The sequence below is a fragment of the Onychomys torridus genome, chromosome 8 (genome assembly GCF_903995425.1).
Source record: "Onychomys torridus chromosome 8, mOncTor1.1, whole genome shotgun sequence".
Lineage (NCBI taxonomy): Eukaryota > Metazoa > Chordata > Mammalia > Rodentia > Cricetidae > Onychomys > Onychomys torridus.
Genome location: NC_050450.1, coordinates 56,628,049 through 56,646,579, shown reverse-complemented (window position 1 = coordinate 56,646,579; position 18,531 = coordinate 56,628,049). Strand labels below are relative to the sequence as shown.

Sequence of the window (18,531 nt, the reverse complement as noted above, 5' to 3'; positions counted from 1 at the left end):
TAAATAAATGGTAATTGCTGAAGGTAGATCAGCTGGTCACCTTGCAGCAAAGGTCCAGTTAGCTTGACAAGCCCCTCTACTACCCCGTGCTCATCCCCAGCCTCTGGCCAGACACCAGATTTCTCCAATTCAATTCTCAGACCAACTCAAAGCTAAGGTGCATGGCTAGCTTTCTCCTCGGTAATTAGTGTATCTCTAATTGCATTCATCCTGTCATCCAAGCTCCTCCATAGCCCCAATTTCACCGAAGCCAAGGCGGCAGGCCGCCGGATGGGAGCGAGTCATTGAGATTCTGGCTGCGCTCGCTCGGTACCAGCGTGATCCGGTGAGTGAGGAGCCTCTAGGGCCGGGCAGGCGTGACACCACCTGGTGGAACCTGGGGGAAGAGTCTTAAAAGAGGGCGCTCCCCTGCTCCCGGCGCAATCCAGCAGGATCCACCGGGAGCTCGCTTCCCTCCACTGGCCAGCGTCCCTCTCCCGCAGGTAAGTGTCACGGCAGTGGCGGCAGCTTAGCGACTGGCCCGTGCTCGATAGCTCTAGGCTGGGGATGCGGTCGGAGGGTGGCGCCCAAGTTTTTGGAAGGCCTCGGAGGGCAGCTTCGGTTTGCACAGCCTGCCTGCGTGGGGTTGGGAGGGCTGGCTCCCGGGTTGGGGCCGTCTGGAGGCGGCCACCCCGGGCGGTGCACGGAGATAGCCGCCCGCACGCAGCAGGAAGCACGCTCGAGCCACAGCCGGGTGCACTTGGTGCGCTCTGGCAACAGCGATGCCCACCAGCCTCAGCCTGCTCCGGGCCGCGACCCCGGCTCTACGCCTGCCCGCCCTCCCGCTCGCCCCGCGGTCGCTCACGGTCACGCCGGCAGGTCGCGCTCGGCGTCTGGCCAAGCCTGCCCGAGTCCCGCCGCGCCCGGCCCTCGGGCCACCCCGCCCGGCCCTCTCCGCGCTGCGCCCCTCGCAGTCCCCATCTCCGGCAGCTCGCTATTTTCACACCTCCCAGTGGCCCGGCCTGGGCGCCTGATTCAGTGCTTAGTAATTAATTTGGCGTTTCAGAATGGTCAGCGGGCTGGATAATGGGTGCATTCATACCCCGGGCTAATCTGAACAGAGGTGGGAAGAAAGGCTTTCACAGACAGAAAATGCCATTCGCCGAGCGCTCAAAGGGGCTGTCACTCCCAGAATAAATCGCCGCCGCGCCCGCCGGCTCCTCTGCCCATTTCCATACAGCCCCGGCCCGCGCCTCGGACCCGCCGGCCTCCGCCTGCGCGCCCGGGAATCACTCGCCCAGGGCCTTCGACGGGAAAGTCGGGAGAGAGCTGGACCCAGGCTCAGGCCGAGGCGGCTCGGGAAACAGGAAGCAGGGGGCTAAGGGCACCGGGGACAAAGAGCTAGATTAGAAAAATCAAGTGTCGCGCTAGAAGGAGGCGCAGCTAATTTAACAAGGATGTTCAAGCCAGGGCCCTAGGATCACCGGTCTAAAACCCCTTCGCAAAAGCGTCGGTGGGTGCCCGAGGTCACACCGCGAGATCCTAGGGTTTCCTAAATTGCGAGTAGAATAAAAAAGGTTTAGAAACAGGGCCGGGCTGGTGCAGCCCCGACCAGAGCCAGACTTTATTTGGGGTTCTTTGCTATATCCTGTTCTTCTTCCTGGGGGCCCAGGAATTCACGTGTCATTTGCGCTGTTCGTCACTTCTGCCTGGACCATAGGGTCCTCTCCTGGGCCGGGGGCTTTTTCTTTACTCAGACTATTCCCCCACTTTGACCCCCAAAAGTCTACTGCTCTGAATGTTGGAGCCTTTCCCTGGTGGCGCCCCCTGTCTTCTGGTGGAACGGGATCTCTGCGTTCCAGCCACAGCCCTAATGCCCACAGCAAGGCTCTGGAGAGGGCGAGTGGGCTGAGCTGGCTTCGCTCCATCCAAAGGGAGGCTCCTGGGACGGCTTTCCTGAGGACAGGGCTCGTTGTGTGTCTACCTGGCTGGGCAGATTTGGCCCTGAGGTGTTGGCTCCTTCAGAGGTTGGACTTGCAAAGAGAGGCGCTGGGAGGAAGGGGCGGTTCTGGAAAGACCAGGGTGTGCCCGGGAGATGGAATTCCATGCCACTCACCAACTTCTGACTGGAAGTCACGCCTCCCTTCTGAGGCTCAGTTTCCTCGTTTGCAAAACAAGGGTAAAATGAGATCACATTTGGCCCCAAGTGCTGGAGGCTCTGGGTAGAAGGATCCCACACACTACTCACACCTCCAGCCACCAGCCCTGAGAGCACACACCCCTGGCATTTTCCCAAGTCTTCACCAACACCTCCTTGGAGTGTGAGCAACCCCGCATTTTGTCTCAGGGTGGCTCCACCCACCCCTTGCTGCAACTGGGTACTAGGCTCAACTCTTCCTAGAAACGGCTAAGTGTTTCTAGATATGGGAGAGGGCATAGTCAGAACACCACATTAATTGATTTAAATGTTTATACATTTATGTTTTTACATTTTTGTTTATTTTACTGTGTACTCCAAACACCTGTGACACAGTGCGTGTGGAAGTCAGTTCTCTCCACCATGTGGGTCCTGGCAATCAAAGTGTGAAATGAACGGCCCCAAACACTGATGCCAGTGGTACAGGGACCAGAGTAAAGAAATGCAGCCCACATTGGGCTCTTCCCCAAAGACCCCTCTCTCCCAGGCTCACAACCTCTGATTGTTCTCCACAGACCTTCTCTGATCAGCAGAAGCAGACTGGTAGCATAATAAGTGGAAGCTATTTCTAGAAACTAGAATCAAGTCCCAAGAATTTGCAGCCCATCAGAGCAACATAGGTGAGCTCGGCATCCAGCCAGATGAGGGATGGCCTAAGAGGGCTGTAGGCTGACTGGACATTGAGTCCCCCAAACCAGCCTGCTTCCATAGCTGGAATACTGTCAGCACTGCACAATCATATAGCTGGGTTCAGAGGTTCCCTTAGCCAGGGAAACCTGTCCATAGCAGGGACAGGGTGGCCAGCCATAGTGGGACTTGTGCCTGTAATAACCCAGGTGTGAGCTCCGGCCTAGAAAAACCTAGTACCTGACCCTTTACCACACTGGGCTAGAAAGACACAGGCTAGGAGAAGGTGTGAAGTGGGGCAGAAAGAAGGATGGAAAGAGTGGGAAACAGTGCACAGGGGGAGGAAAAACTGTTAGGAGCGGAGAGGGGGCAGGGGAGGGACAAGTCCCTATTTATGTAAGCCATTTGTAGCTGTGGATTGTAAAACCGGGCAGGATCCTCAGGAGTAATTCATAGTGTTTGGACAAGACAAACATTGTTCTGCTTTAAACAAACCTCCAGAAAGGTCAGCTTGGTTCATCCCTTTGCTGTGAGTTGCTGAGACTAACCAGATGATGAGAAAATCAGATCTTAGGGGAGGGGGCCCGTCAGGAGGCCTCCTGAGCCCTTGGTATGCTGGGTGATGCTACCCAGTACAAGAAAGGGGCCTTGGCTCCTGGTGGAAAACCCTGGATCCTACTCTGGAACCAGAGGACACTGGACACGTCTGTGCACATCACAGATAATAAGATTGCCAAGGATCAGCCAGGTTCTAGGGCAAAGCCCAGACTCACCATGTGAGTGGAGAACTGATGGAAAAATAGCTCCTAGAGGAAGAACTGAATTAGACCCAATAAACTCGGTCCCAGATATGCTACTGGACATCAAAAAAAATCTATGTTCCATACATTTAGCCTCTAGACATTCTAGTCAGGCCCTTCTTGGTTCACTTACCACAAGTCTGTGCTCAGGGAGGTGAGGTGCTTTGCCCAGAATCACAGGATGTTAATGCAGGAGCTTGAGGAAGCTGGTCAGTCGGCATCCATAGTCCAGAAATAGAGAGGGACAAATGTTCTGGTACCTACTCTGAAAAGTTCTGTGCTAGGTGTTTGGGATACAGGAACGAGCAGCCATTCCTGGAGCTGCTCATCCCAGTCCAGTATATGGTCTCCACCTCTATCTTCCCTAAGACAACTTCACAGCCAACTTCTCCACCACCACCAGGGCCTTCCAAGCACCCAGGTCTCTCAGCAGTGAGCAAAGTGTTCCAAAAGTGTCACTGCTATTATAGCTGATGGTTGTGACTGCATGACCTCGCCAGTTCCCAGCTGGAGAGGACATTTTTTTAATTGTTGCTTACCACATCTTATTAATTAATAATATTTTATTATTAATGTGGTCCAATATTTCTGTGATGTCTGCTGTCATTTCCCCATATATGCTCTCCCGTTGTTCAAGGTAGTTTACATCCCTCTCAAGAGAGTGATCCCCTGGTGGAGGTAGTAGTAGCGCCTGGTTAACCACTTCCTCATGAGTTGGTTAGTGCTTTGGACACTTCAAGGTCTTTTGAATATGATTTTGCTTTATAGGGTTAGGGATCAAACCTAGTACCTTTGGGCTTGCTAGGTATCTTAGTGACTGTTCCCGTTGCTGTGACAAAGTACCCTGAGGAAAACAATTTAAGGGAAAGGAGGTTTATTTTGGCTCAAAGTTCGTCATAGTTTGGGGATATCACAACAGTAGGAGCTTGAGGAAGCTGGTCACTCGGCATCCATAGTCCAGAAATAGAGAGGGACAAATGTGCTCAGCTCAATTTTTAAAATACAGTCTGGGGTCTTAGCCTAGGGAATGGTGCCACTCACAGTGGGCAGGCCTTCCCACCTCCACTAATCTAATCAAGACAATCCCTCACCTACCACATCCAGAATCCCTTCTCCCAGGTGATTCCAGTTCTCATCAAGTTGACAATTGAAACTTTATCACTGAACTTAACCCCCAGCCTCTTGATATCCACAGAAGGAAGGAAAGAAGGGGGGGAGAGAGGGTTTCTATCCATATTTCTCACAAGAGGAAGTCTGTGCTCAGGGAGGTGAGGTGCTTTGCCCAGAATCACAGGATGTTAATGCAGGTGCACAATCTTGGGTCTGTTGACCACCCAAGGAGCTCCCCATGAGACCCCATAAGCCAGGTGCTCAGCCTCAGGCGTGGCAGTGGCCCCCTAGGCCGAGCTACAGACATCAGCTGTATGTAGTCTCTGGCACCGTTCTGGGACTGGCATGGTGGCCCTACTGATGTCAGCTTCTGTGGTGAGAAAAGGGCTCCCTCCTGCCTCCAAAAACCCTCGTTTCCTGTGACACCTTATTAAGGTTGAAATGTCCGTGCACTTACCCAATCTGTTTGGAATCAGTGATCCGTGTCTGCTCTCCCCATACCGCCTCTTGGAGTCAAGTCTCTAGATTTTCTCCATGTGGTATATAAACCAGTAATACCTCATTTTACTGACATTTGGGGAAAGTAAGCTGTTCCATATAATTGAGTTTTGTGGTTAACAGAAGCTCACGCCTTTAAGCATAGAAACTTTCTAATGTCATCATTTTTCAATAAAAAGAACTATTTTTTCCCATCAAAATCGCAACCCTCCCCCACCTAAATCAGCAGAGTAGAATGTAGCAGGTGTTGTCTGGGCGGGTTTGGATGGGTGACCCACAAGCCATTGAGTGACTCATAGTCATCTCTTGGGAACCTTCATGTTGAGGCAGTTTGCTTGGTCCCCATTGCCTCAGTTTCCTTCTTTGTAATCTGGGGCAGGGGGACTAGATGAGGCCACTAAGGCCTGCCGCTGGACCCTTACACAGTAATGCCCTTGGGAGTTCGGACCTGCATCCCCAGGGTGGGCTGTGATGGAGTCTGCTCTCTGTTCGTATATCACCAATCCAGCTAGGTTGCTAGGCCACCATGGAGCCTCCTCTGGGAGTTGTCTGGCCCTGTGGAAGCATGGGAGATTTCTGACCTCAGGTTATAAACACCTTTGAGTGGAAAACTCTCAAGGTCCCCATTGACCAGACTTCCCTGACAGCCATGGTTCTCAACCTTCCTAATGCCACAAACCCTTTAATACAATCCCTCATGTTAAGGTGACTCCCCAAGGGGTTGTGACCCACAGGTTGAGAACCACTTCCTTACAAGGTTCCTTTCTCATACCAAATTCATTCACTTGGGACTGGGTTCTGGATCATGAAGGACGCTTCCAACTGGACTCTAGCCAGGATGTTTCCATATATATATATATATATATATATACATATATATATATATAAACAGCAACAGTTCAAAAGCTCAGAATGCAGCATTGTGAGAAGGTAAGGAGCAGTAAGGGGAGCTCACTGCCTCTAAGAAGAGGACCCAAAGGAGAACTTGAGTAACTTGTTAAGACCTGAGTATTACTGGTCCCTCTTTTGTTTCTTATATTTACCGCAAACTTTACGTTTTTTAAATTGGTGTGTGTGTGTGTGTGTGTGTGTGTGTGTGTGTGTGTGTGCTCGTGTCACATTGGTCTAAAGTTCAAGTGGATGTAATAGATGCCGAGAGTGGCTTTTCTAAGGGCAATTAATAAATATGAGTAGAGAAGTAGTTTGTACGTGTGCGTGTGCAGAGGAAACCACCTGGTATGTAGAGGCCGTGGGTCAGAGACACTAAATATCCCGTTGAGGGCAGGACCATGCTGCTCAGGGAGGAATTATGGGCATCTCGGTGGAACCTGTTGTTAAGGAGTTTGTATTGGGTTTTGAAGGAATAATTTCCCAATTTTAGCTAATAACCTTTCGTGCTTTTCCAAATTATTTCTACCAGATACACCTGCCTGTGTTCTGTGCCCACACAGATGTTTTTCTAGGCATCCTCTCTGAGGTGGCATCACTCCAGGGTCCTCTCTCTCTAAGCCAGCAAGTTTCAGTCGGCACCCTCTCCTTTCCGTTGTAAATGTTAATGAGTGGAATCCCAGCCTGATGCTCAGGGGCCCCCCACAAGTTTCTCCACCCGGAGATCCATCCTTTCATTTACACCCTTTGTCTCCTGCCTCAGGGAGGATCTTCCATCCATGACAAAGCCTCCCCCACTGTGACCCAGTTTCTTTATTTTAGGAGTACTTAGGGTGGGATCTTGTCAAAAGTGTTTTTGCAAATGAAAATAAATTACATCTGCTGGGTTCTCTTATCCACATGCATTTTCCCTCCTTCAAAGAGCCCTGGTAGATGAAAGGGCTGGGTGGATTTGGGATTTGTACTGACGTCTGTGCTCAACTCAACTCAGGAATCCTCAACCAAGAAGCCTGCACCGGGGGAGGCCTGACCTGGAGATGCAGATAAAGGACCTGACCCTGGAGTGAATCCGGAGTACTCTCTAGAAGCCCCGAACACCAGACAGGCCTGTTCCTTATGTTCTAACTTCCTTTCCAGAACCTTCCAGGCACCTGCAAGTCCCTTGAGCAGTGCCCCCAGGTAGCCAGTCTGGTGAGCCAGACTCTAGAAGGCTTGAAATGAAAGGACACCCCCAATTCTCCAGGCTGAGAGATCTGGCAAGTAGATCTGAGGATTGTAATTATTAAAAACAAAACAGGCTGAGGCTTGGGATGCACGCAGCTCAGTGGTACACTATCCTAGCACATATGAATCCCTGCGTTAGATCCCTAGCACCCCCCCATCACATATCAAACAAAAGCCTATCAAATGGAACACCCACTCTTTTCAAATCCCAATAACAGTCCTATAAAGTGGGTGTTTATTCCATTTCAAAATGATTAAAATGATTCTCCCATGGGTAGAGTGACTTGTTTAGAGGCACACTCAGTGCAAGCGGTGAACAGGAGAGTCAAGGCTTAGCCTAAACCAACTTCTATTTCCCAAGGGCACGCGATCAACTGAGGGAGACCAGATGAGCACAAATCACCTCTGGTCATAGTTTCTAGTCCATGTTGGGGCCCTAGGAACCAAGTCCTCTAGGTCTGTCTTGACTACAGCAGAGAGGTGCTCAGAAGTACAGCAGCTTCTGGCCACACAGCTCACACCGTCTGGCAGACCCCAAGCTCTCCTCTCCTCTCCAAGGATTGAACGGCACCACGCTCACCTTGACCATAGGTGCCAAGAGCTCTGAACTCTGGCATCAGACTTTTTTTTTAAATTAAGGTTTATTGATTGTATTTTATGTGTATGAGGGTTTTGCCTGCATGTCTGTCAATGTTCCTGGTGTGCCTGGTGCCTATGGAGTTCAGGAGAGGGAGTTAGATCTCCTGGGGCTGGAGTTACTGATGGTTGTGAGGTCTCCAGTGGGTGCTGGGAATCGAACCTGGGTTCTCTGGAAGAATATCAAGTGCTCTTAACCACTGAGCCATCTCTCCAACCCCCATAAAACTATCTTAGTTCCCACATCTGTTCTTCTTACCAGCGGTGAGTTAATGATCTCCCTGTAAAATAGAAATAATAAAATCCTAACTCAGTCTTAGGAAGACAACAGGCTCACGACTGTTAAAGTAATCACAAGAGGACTGTGTACCCAGCAGGCACAGCATGCATGTGGTTTCAAAAGCAAAACTCATACTGGCAGGAGTGGCGCATACCTGGCATCCCAGGACTTGGAAGGCTGAGGCAGGAGGATCTCAAGTTCAAGGCCAGCCTGGACTATATGGTGAGACCTTGTCTCAAAAACCAAAACAGTAAGACCTGTGTGCTAGCGTGTATAGCTCAGTGGTAGAGCACTTAGCATGAGTAAGACCCTGGGTTCTATCCCAAACACTGAAATAAAAACTAAAATAAATTGATCAGTAAGTACATAGGGAGAGCTCTTGGTTCTTTATGGGATGGAGGCCACCCATCTCACTTCCTTCGGGTCTGTACTGTCTTCTTGTCCTCTTCCTCCCAAGCTCTTGGACCTGGCCATCTGGGCCCCATTTCTTGGGGACACTCTCCTTTGAATCTTCATCGTCCTCACTGACTGCCTTTCTCACCCTCACGATGCCACACAGCCCACTCCCCCCAAGGACCCCTACTCCTCCTGAAGTGCTCTTTCTGCTCCATATGCCCGATGCTGAAGGCAGGGCCTGCTACCCTCTCCAGTCCACCCACGTTCCTTCCATCTTTATTTTTTACTTGTTTATTTATTTTTTTAGTGTCCATGAAGTTTCATGCAGACATAGCAGTACCCATTAGTTTATATACTGCCTGTGGTTGCTTTTGTGTGGCAAGCCAGTCCATTGATGAATAACTGCAATGAACCATCTGGCCTGAAAAGTAGAAAGTAATTATTATACAGCTCTTTAAAATAAAAAGTTTATTGACAATAGATGCTAAATTAATGCTGAAGAAAAAATAAAGTGTTCCAGAAGAAATTATCTTAAAATGAATAACATAGAAGGTTTGATCTGTACTTAATTGATATGAATGTAATCCTTCCATCTTTATTAAAGCCACAGCTGGAACAAACCCTGAAGATTCCTGCTTCTTTAAGACCAGCAGCACAAGGCTGCTTTGCTACCTACACGTCCCCTCAGCCACGACGCTAGGGCTGTTCCCCTCCTCCCCTGCTTTGCATATCAGAGACTCTCCCTCAGCCAGATGCTGGCCATAGATGTCTTCAACATCCAGGTAACAATGCAAACAGCACCTTGGCCCCTTTGTCTTTAAGCCATTGTTTCTTCCAGGGACTCCTCCACCCCCACCGGTCCTCCTGGGCCTTGTCCTCCCTCCCATGGAGGTGGGGGGGCTCCTCCACCTGTGGAATCTTGATCTCTGGCATCCAGTTTTGGGTCACAGCCTCCTTAGTAATCTCCTACCATGTTTCTTCTTTGGTCTTCCTGGGTTCTCTCATTAACTCAGTCCAGAAGAAGTTTCAGAAAGGATCGAAATGCACCTTAGAAGCATTGTCCAAAGCAGGGGTCACTGTACAATTGCTTTAAATGTCATTGATTTGAGTTTCTTGATGCAGCAATTGAAATAACTGCATATGGTTCCTGACCAAATTATTGTGCAGCACAGCTGTCTTTTTAGGCTTTACAGGGGCTGCAGAGGTTCTGTGTTTACCTGTGTGTCCCGTGACAGCGAGGGCTACTATACACTGTCTTTCTTACATATGCTTCTCAAGCTCAGGGAGGCCTTTATTCTTGCCAGCAAGCATTGTCTTTATCTCCGGGAAGAAGGACATACGCTGCTCCGGTGCCTCAGACCTCCAGTATAACAGCCCTTCCCCCACTCTCAGCTGATCGGGTCACTTCCTATTTCACTGAAACCTGGGAAGCTTTCGGGCCACCTGACTGAGCACATTGCCACCTCTCTCTCTCTCTCTCTCTCTCTCTCTCTCTCTCTCTCTCTCTCTCTCTCTTTCCTATCACAGAAGGCATGTTCAAATAGCCTTATCTTATAAACAATGGAAAGCCCAGGCCTGCCCTCCTCCCGTATCACCTTCCTGCTAGGCCCTGCTCTCTTTCCTACTGGCTTGTCATCGCGCTGCCTGGAAGCCGTCTGTGCTTGCTATCTTGACTTTCTCACCTCGCTTTTCACTCCACAACCCAAGGCAGACTGGCTTGTGTCCCCACCACTGGGCAGCGATGTCCTGTCAAGGTCACCCATGGCTTTCTCCCTTCAGATCTTATCTTGACCTTCAAGGCTTGTTCGTCAGCGGCTAGGACCCCGGAGCCCCCGGATTCTTCTCTCCAGGCCACTCATAAGTTTTCCCATTGTCCCATTCTCCCCTCCTTAGCATGTTTTGTGCTCAGGTATGGAGGGCTGGAAGCCCAGAATGGTGGCTCCTCCCTCCTAATGCATTCCTGGCAGAAACACCTGGGAATTTGCTTTCTCACCCAAGAACTCGACTGTTGTTTTGAACTCATTCGTACCCTGCATCCCGCTGCTCAGAGACCGACATGCCTTCATGGGGTGTATTTATAACCCCCACTTTGAGAAGAAAACACTTGGACATCTGTTTTGTTCATTTGTCTCCTCAAAAGGCAGCATGCTTTAGGAGGGGGCATTGATAACTGCAAAGTGCAGAGGGAGAGACTGCAGGTTGCTCACAAACCCAAGTTCCATACATGGGACCATTTTGCCTAGGAGGAGGAAAAAAAAAAAAAACAACAACAACAACAACAAACAGAGAGATGGCAAGAGGCTCACCTCCAAACTCCAAAGAGACAGATGAGACCTGGGTCGTTGGGCAAGGTCAAAATGGACCAAACGTGAAAGTGGCAAGAAGGTGGATTTTTGAATGGAGGTAGAGAAGTTCAAGCATATTCCACAAGACTCAGGCTTCTTAGATTGCAAGGTGAGACTGTCCTGCCTAACAGGAAGAACTAAAGGAGATCAGGTTAGACCTTAGGTGACCATAATAAACATGGAAAGCGCTGTCTCCCCATTCCCTGCTGACACCCATTGCCTAAGCTCTGCCAGCAGTGCAGAAAAACCACAAGCCCTGGCGGGCACTTTCAAACTTGCTGTCTCTCCAACTTGTCACCTAAGACCCACAAAAAGCTCTCAGCAGGAACAGCACGGCCAAAATGGCAGTACTGTTTTTAGTTACTCCAAAACATCCCGAGGTCAGGGAGCTGGGCACCCCAATTTGTCTCTTCCAGCCCCCTCCTTGACAGAATGTGTTTTCCTGGCTTGTCCTCTTATATGGAGGGCTGATCACAGCGCCTGCCCTGTGGAACTCACTGTCGTGACTATTATGGGATGCTTGCTCATTATCTCACACTGTGTTCCCTTTATGAGGCCCCCCAGGAGAAATTCCTGTCTGATTTTAGTACCAAGAAGAGTTGTAATTCTCTTGAGCAAGAGGTCTGTTTTCATCTCATGGACACTGGGAATTGTGTAAGGACATGGTCTCCTTTTCATTTTGGCTGCGGGAAAGCTTAGGAACAAATTGGTAGCCCACCCACAGGAGGCGAATAGGCCATCCCAGGGTGCATTTGGCATTATTCCCATGTCTACTTTGTCTTTCCTTAGCTTTTTCTTTCCTAGCTTTCCTTCCTCTTGTATTATAGAAAACTAAGAATGTATCAGCAAAGATAAGTCAAAATCACTGGCCATCTCCTTTTCAGGGCATAACTACTATTAACAATGTCTTCTAGTGGACACTTTACAAAATAGAAATGATGCTATAGTATGCATGTTTTTCCAATTTTCTTTTCCCATGTTATGAAACTCTTTCCACACAATTAAATGTTCTTGAAATAATTAAAAATTTTCTGTGTATCTTCAGCAATTTAATAATGATAACTCATATCTCTGTCAACTGCATGGCTGGCTGGCTTTCTATCTATTATTTATTTATTCACCTAGTTGCAGCATTAACAATTGAATCAAGGGCGTTCTGCATGCTAGGCAAGCACTCCACCAGGAAGTTACGTATGCAGCCCTGGTTTTATGTGTGTTTACATAGGCATATATGTGAGTTGGTGTGTTATGTAGTTACACCATGTGTGCATATGTATTACCAATTGTAATGCTCCTGTGTGTCAGCTGTTTGATGCTCATGGTTCTATGAGATAGAGATATTGATAGGTCCCTTTCATAGGTGAGGAAGCCAAGGCTGTGAAGAGGCAAAGACTGGCCAGGGCCACACAGCAGAGACAGTAGTTGGATCCAGGCACTCTGGCTCCAAACTGTGTTCTTTCTAAGTGCTCTGTCGCCTTCCAGCATACCACGGAGATTTCAAAGTCCACGATGGTTAAACATGTCTTGCATTTCCTTTCACTTCATTTCTAATTTATGTTATTTTGCCAAGTTTTAAGTACCCTTGTAAGTCACCTGCGGCCCTCTCTACTGCAAGGCGGCATAAATAAACAGCACAAAGTGGCAAATGACATAAGCAGGCAAAGCTAAACACAACCCCAGAGACTAAGAGGGAGTCCAGGCTGTCCCCGCAATGACATGGATTTATTTCTTTGGGCTGTGGCAATCCTCACCCCCTACTCCCCCCCCCCACCCACACACCCAGCGGAAGATCTGGTTTGGGTGGCCAGCTCTCAGGAAGACCAGGAAGCCTTGGCCCAAAGGAGAATGAGCTGCTGGGCCAGTCCAGCCCTGAGGCCCTTTCTTAGATTCTCAAAGTTTATGAAAAAATGACTAACAAAACGAAGCAGGCGACAGAGCTAAAGCACGGAGCAAGGAAGCCAGCCTGTGGGCCAGAAGCTGGGCTGGAGGCGTCCAGGTCTGTTATTGCATCACACATTTTACATGAGAAATAAACTTAACAGAAATTAGGTTTCAAACTCACAGCCCTGGAGATTCTCACCCCTGAGCTCGTGGGCTGTGAGGGGACAGAGAATAAAGCCAGAAGCTAGGTGGCCTGAGGACACCTCACGAGACTATAATTGGGTGAGAAAGCTCAGGATTCTTTGAGATGGGGTATGTTGCCCAGGCGGGCCTTGAACTCCTGGGCTTAAGTAGTTCTCAAACCTCAGCCTCTAGAGTAGCTGGAATGACAAGGACATACCACCCACAGGAGAAGACCACCATCCCAGGCTACAAGCCCAGATGACTGTCTCCAGATTTGATTTTTACTAGCCTGGAGATTTGGGGCAAATCGTCCTTAGCCCCTGAGACCTCAAAGTCCTCAGCTGAAAAATGGAGTCAACTGTTACTCTGCAAAGCTAGTGTGGGGATCTCCACAGGGACACTTTAAAAAAAAAAACAGCAGCAAGAAGGTGCTGAGAAGTCAGCTTCAGGGGACCTGGGGAGTTCTGGACAGACCTGAGTAGGTCACCTTCCAGGTGCGTCCCAGCTTCTTGGCCCTTAGCCTCGATCCACCACAGCTTACAGGCCTGAAAGGAAATTTCCTTCTTTACAGATAGGCCTAAGGCAGTGACAACTCTGGGAGGTTTAGGCGCTGTCCCTTGTCGCCATACCCTAGGGCCTTGGGGCGGAAGAGCAGAGCAGGTAGAGTTCACGTCCCCATCCCGTTCCTCTTCCTCACGCCTCTGGGGCTGAGTGGACATAGGGGCACGGCCCTGTGCGCGGTGCCACCCGGGCCACCAGGCTGGGTTAGAGGAAGGCCGGACCTCGGCGCAGAAAAGAAAACAAACACAGATGTGTTTGGCTGGGACTCGGAGGGAGAAAGGCGTCTTCGCCCCCACCCCGCCCCCACTGGGTGCGCACGGGCCCTGCCCCCTCTCCGGGGTTTCCCCCGGCGCTCCTCTCGCTTTCTCTTTGTCTCTACTGTTCTTTCTCGGGCTCCCAGGTTCCCACCCGCTCGCTCTCGCCCTCTGGAGCATCCCGGGCCGGTTGGCTTTAACTTTCTTCTTTCCCGGGGTTAAAACTTTGCTCGCGAGCCGGCGGCTGCTTGCCGACGTTATTGGCCGGCGCCCCGCCCGGCGGCCCCGCCCCCGCGCTCCCCCTCCGCCCCCCACTCCCAGCGCGAGTGGCGGCGGCAGCGGCGGCGGTGGCGGCGGCGGCAGCGGCGGAGTCTTCGGGGGCGTGCGTGCGTGTGTGAGTGCGCGCCAGCGAGCCTGAGTGTGTGTGTGCGCCCCGGGCGCGGGCAGGGCAGCAGTCCGACCGCAGCGGGAGTCGGGCGGCCGCGTAGTCACTCCGGAGGAAGAGGCGGCGGCGGTGGCGGCCGGGGCCGGGGCTGGGGCAGCGGCGGCCGCGCTGGGCATGGAGCTGGCAAACCCGCGCTGAGACAGGACGCGCCTGCTAGCCGCCAGCCAGAGGCTCTCTGCCGTCCGGCGCGCGGGCTCCCCGGCCGGGGCCAGGCAAACTTTTCTTTCTCTTTTGCCATCACTTAGAGGTAAAGTCCCCTACGCGGAGTCCCTACTTGGGGACGCGACTGGGGAGGGGGCATTTGAGAAGGACCCCAGATGGTGGGAGGAAAGGGACGCTAGTGGTGCGGGATTGGGGGACCTGGAGCCCTGCTGCACCCGAGAGACTTAGGGAGCAAGGCGGGCATGGCTGTGGATGGGCAGACGGGCGCGGGCATGCCGCTCGGTTGGCGGGGAGACTGTGGGGAGGCCGAGGAAGCCGGGAGGAAGCGGAGCCCCCCATGCTTCCACCTCCCCACCCCAGTGCTCGCGGGCTCCCGGGACTTTGGAGGAGTGAAGCGGGCAGCTCTAGGGTTGGTGCCCCCAGGGAGCCGGGCAGACGCCCGCCACTCCGCCGAGGGTTGTAGGGCGCGGGGCAGGCTGGCTGCTGGCTGGCTGAGCGCGGCTCCCCTCTCTCCGCAGGCGCCTGGTGCGGCGGGCGGACCGACTCCTCGGCGCGGCTGGGCCGGGGCAAGCTGGCTACGGCATGATGCGCGCTGTGTGGGAGGCGCTGGCGGCGCTGGCCGCGGTGGCGTGCCTGGTGGGCGCGGTGCGCGGCGGGCCCGGGCTCAGCATGTTCGCCGGCCAGGCGGCGCAGCCGGATCCCTGCTCGGATGAGAACGGCCACCCGCGCCGCTGCATCCCGGACTTTGTCAACGCGGCCTTCGGCAAGGATGTGCGCGTGTCCAGCACCTGCGGCCGGCCCCCGGCGCGCTACTGCGTGGTGAGCGAGCGTGGCGAGGAGCGGCTGCGCTCGTGCCACCTCTGCAACTCGTCCGACCCCAAGAAAGCGCACCCACCTGCCTTCCTCACCGACCTCAACAACCCGCACAATCTGACGTGCTGGCAGTCCGAGAACTACCTGCAGTTCCCGCACAACGTGACGCTCACGCTGTCGCTCGGCAAGAAGTTTGAAGTGACCTACGTGAGCCTGCAGTTCTGCTCGCCGCGGCCCGGAGTCCATGGCCATCTACAAGTCCATGGACTATGGGCGCACGTGGGTGCCCTTCCAGTTCTATTCCACGCAGTGCCGAAAGATGTACAACCGGCCGCACCGCGCGCCCATCACCAAGCAGAACGAGCAGGAGGCCGTGTGCACCGACTCGCACACCGACATGCGCCCGCTCTCCGGCGGCCTGATCGCCTTCAGCACGCTGGACGGGCGGCCCTCGGCGCACGACTTCGACAACTCGCCGGTGCTGCAGGACTGGGTCACGGCCACCGATATCCGCGTGGCCTTCAGCCGCCTGCACACGTTTGGCGACGAGAACGAAGATGACTCGGAGCTGGCGCGCGACTCCTATTTCTATGCAGTGTCTGACCTGCAGGTTGGCGGCCGCTGCAAGTGCAACGGCCACGCGGCGCGTTGCGTGCGCGACCGAGACGACAGTCTGGTGTGTGACTGCAGGCACAACACTGCCGGCCCCGAATGCGACCGTTGCAAGCCCTTCCACTACGACCGGCCCTGGCAGCGCGCCACGGCCCGAGAGGCCAACGAGTGCGTGGGTGAGTGGGGCGCCGCGGCGCCGCGGGCGGTGGGTGGAGACCCGGGCGGGGGCTCCCGGACCTCGCAGCGGCGGGTTTTCCGGAGCGCGGGCGATTGTGGGTTGCTGGGACGTTACAATTGCTGTGGGACGCGCGTTCCGAGACGTGTGGGACCTGGGAGGACTCAGCAGAGCAGTATGCCTGTTCAGGCAGCACTCGGCGTGGATGCCGGGGTGTGCATCCTCGTACCCACTTTGAAACCTAGACGCGGCTGGTGAAGTGCCACCGGAGATCGGGGGGTGGGGTGGGGTGGAGGGAGTGGTTTGGAGAAAATTTGCCGACAGGTCTTTCTAATCCCAGATCCAAACGGAAACACATTCACAGCCTTCCTCTCAGTTTGCTCAGTGCCTGGGGTTCACCTCCGCTCCACCCCCCTTTCCTAAGGCTGCAGCTGGGCGCGCGGTTGGGGACGAGGGACGTTCCAGAGCCAGGATCACGAATCCCTTGGGAGATGGCAAAGAACTCTTTGCAGCTTGGGACCAGTTGGGTACCCAGCAAATGTCACTTTTGCATTTGTCTTTATGGTTTGATCTTTTTCTTTCTTTCTTTTTCTCTTTTGAACAGCGTGTTCGTGTTAGCAAAGGCGAGTGATGTGATTTCAATTAATTACTATCTACAGATTACAAAGGAGGCCTCAGTAACTATTTTAAACTAATTCAATCCTGGTCCAAAAAAAAAAAAAAAAAAAAAAAAGTCTACCAGATTTTTTTGTTTGCTCCGGGGTTTGGGGAAATTGAACAGTTTTGAATTAACTAAGGACCCTTCGTCTGGATTTTTAATGGAGTTTCAACTCCTTGAAGAGCAATCTGACAAACCCGGTGCGGGTGAATCCGCCTGGGTCAGAAAGGAAGCTAAGAAAGAGTGTGTTCTACATCTAAAGTGTACAACTTTGTTGGTGCAGAAACTCCCAGGCATCAGTTTTCCAGAGAGAGAGGGGGGGGACTTTTTTAGTTTTAGATGTAAATGTCTAAATCATTTATGACAGTCCTTTAGTCCATAATGTACCATTTGGTGTGCATCTTTGTGAACATATAGACATCCCCACCCCCAACCCCAGAGTCAGCGCAAGTCTCTTCAGACGCTTCCTTCGCCCTTCGCCCTCGGAGGCACATTGCAGAGTTTGCTGGTCCCCACAAACACACGTTTTGAAGTCTGGTTCTGATTAATTGTGTCATGTTGTTGTCGAATAGTTTGTGCCTCGTGACTGTGGATGCAGACTTTGGAGCAAGCGAATGGAAAACATGTCTCGGAGGGTCGGTGCACAGAGGCCCAGGCAGGCAGCCCTGGTCTGCAGGCCGCCGCCCGCGCTTCTTGTTGCTCTGCAGGGCCTCCCATTTAAAAAGGCAGTGTGTCCCTGCTTTTGCAGACCTAATTGAACATCCCCTAACCTTCAAGAGACAGAAGAACTAGCTTCCAGTGTGAGACTTTTCAGGCATCTGTAAAGTAGTCGCACCCAGACTTAGTGGTCTTGGAGAATAAAGTGCCTTTGATCTGTTCAGGTCCCTGGGAAATGTTAGTTTTTCCCATCTCTTCTCCTCTTTGCCTCCCCTCTTTTCTTTTCTTCCTTTTGTGTGGGAAAACCCTTTATTGGCATTTAAAGGGATTCCCAGGGTTTTGCTATCACTTTTAGTTTGTATGTGCATATGAACGATGACTTTGTATGGTCACCAGCAGGGTTTAATTGGGCAAGCCTGAGTGGATACAATGAGGTGAATAATATGGATTTGTGGCAAACATATTACTAGCTTGAAGGTTCCTCTCCGTGGTATTGGTCACACCTCACTCCCTTCGCTGTCACTTAGGCTGTGAGGACACCCCTGCTAGTTGTTGTAATGATAGTCTTAGATGTGAAATAACTTCTCCAGTTTAGGATCTTTGTCTTTCTACCAAAGCACTAACTGCACACAAATTGGATTGACCCCCCCCCCTCCTTTTTTTGCGCCAAGTTGAGCAATCAACATATTAACTAATGTAATTAGCAAGTGGTTTTTGTTCAAAACGTTTAATTAGGCCTAGTAAGTACATAATCTACATGACAAATGATCGGCTAACAATATTTTTTCAGGGTTTTACTGAGGTTATTTTAATTCTTCGTAGTTAAAGTATCTTTAAATCTTGCCAATTATTCAGTCATTTCATAAAAGTCAAGCCGACTCAACTCTGTTGAGGTTATTTATAGTTTCCTTTTTGAATAGATGTTCTGATACCTTGTAGATAGGACTGGGAACATCAGATTGAAGTTCCCATAAAATCTTAATTGAAGTCTTAGTGATTTTGCCATCATTCTGTTAGAAAGAAAGCCAACAAGGACAATTTAGAAGTGATTTACAGTTGAAGGTCCAGCTTTTTATGAAAAGGCCCTGTAGTGGAGATATGTGAATGAATTAGTATTTGACAGGTGTTCTGAGATACTGAAAGCACTGTG

The 18,531-nt window shown here is 51.6% G+C and overlaps 1 protein-coding gene across 1 annotated transcript in view; it reads left to right on the top strand.

The window, feature by feature from the left end:
* The first annotated feature begins 427 nt into the window (after positions 1-427).
* Positions 428-18,531, top strand: part of Ntn1 (netrin 1) — a 198,457-nt gene continuing 180,353 nt past the window's right edge. The window contains 3 exon segments of the mRNA XM_036197259.1: positions 428-482; positions 14,985-15,513; positions 15,515-16,067. Coding sequence (XP_036053152.1) covers positions 15,049-15,513; positions 15,515-16,067 — 1,018 coding nt within the window. The 5' untranslated portion in view covers positions 428-482; positions 14,985-15,048.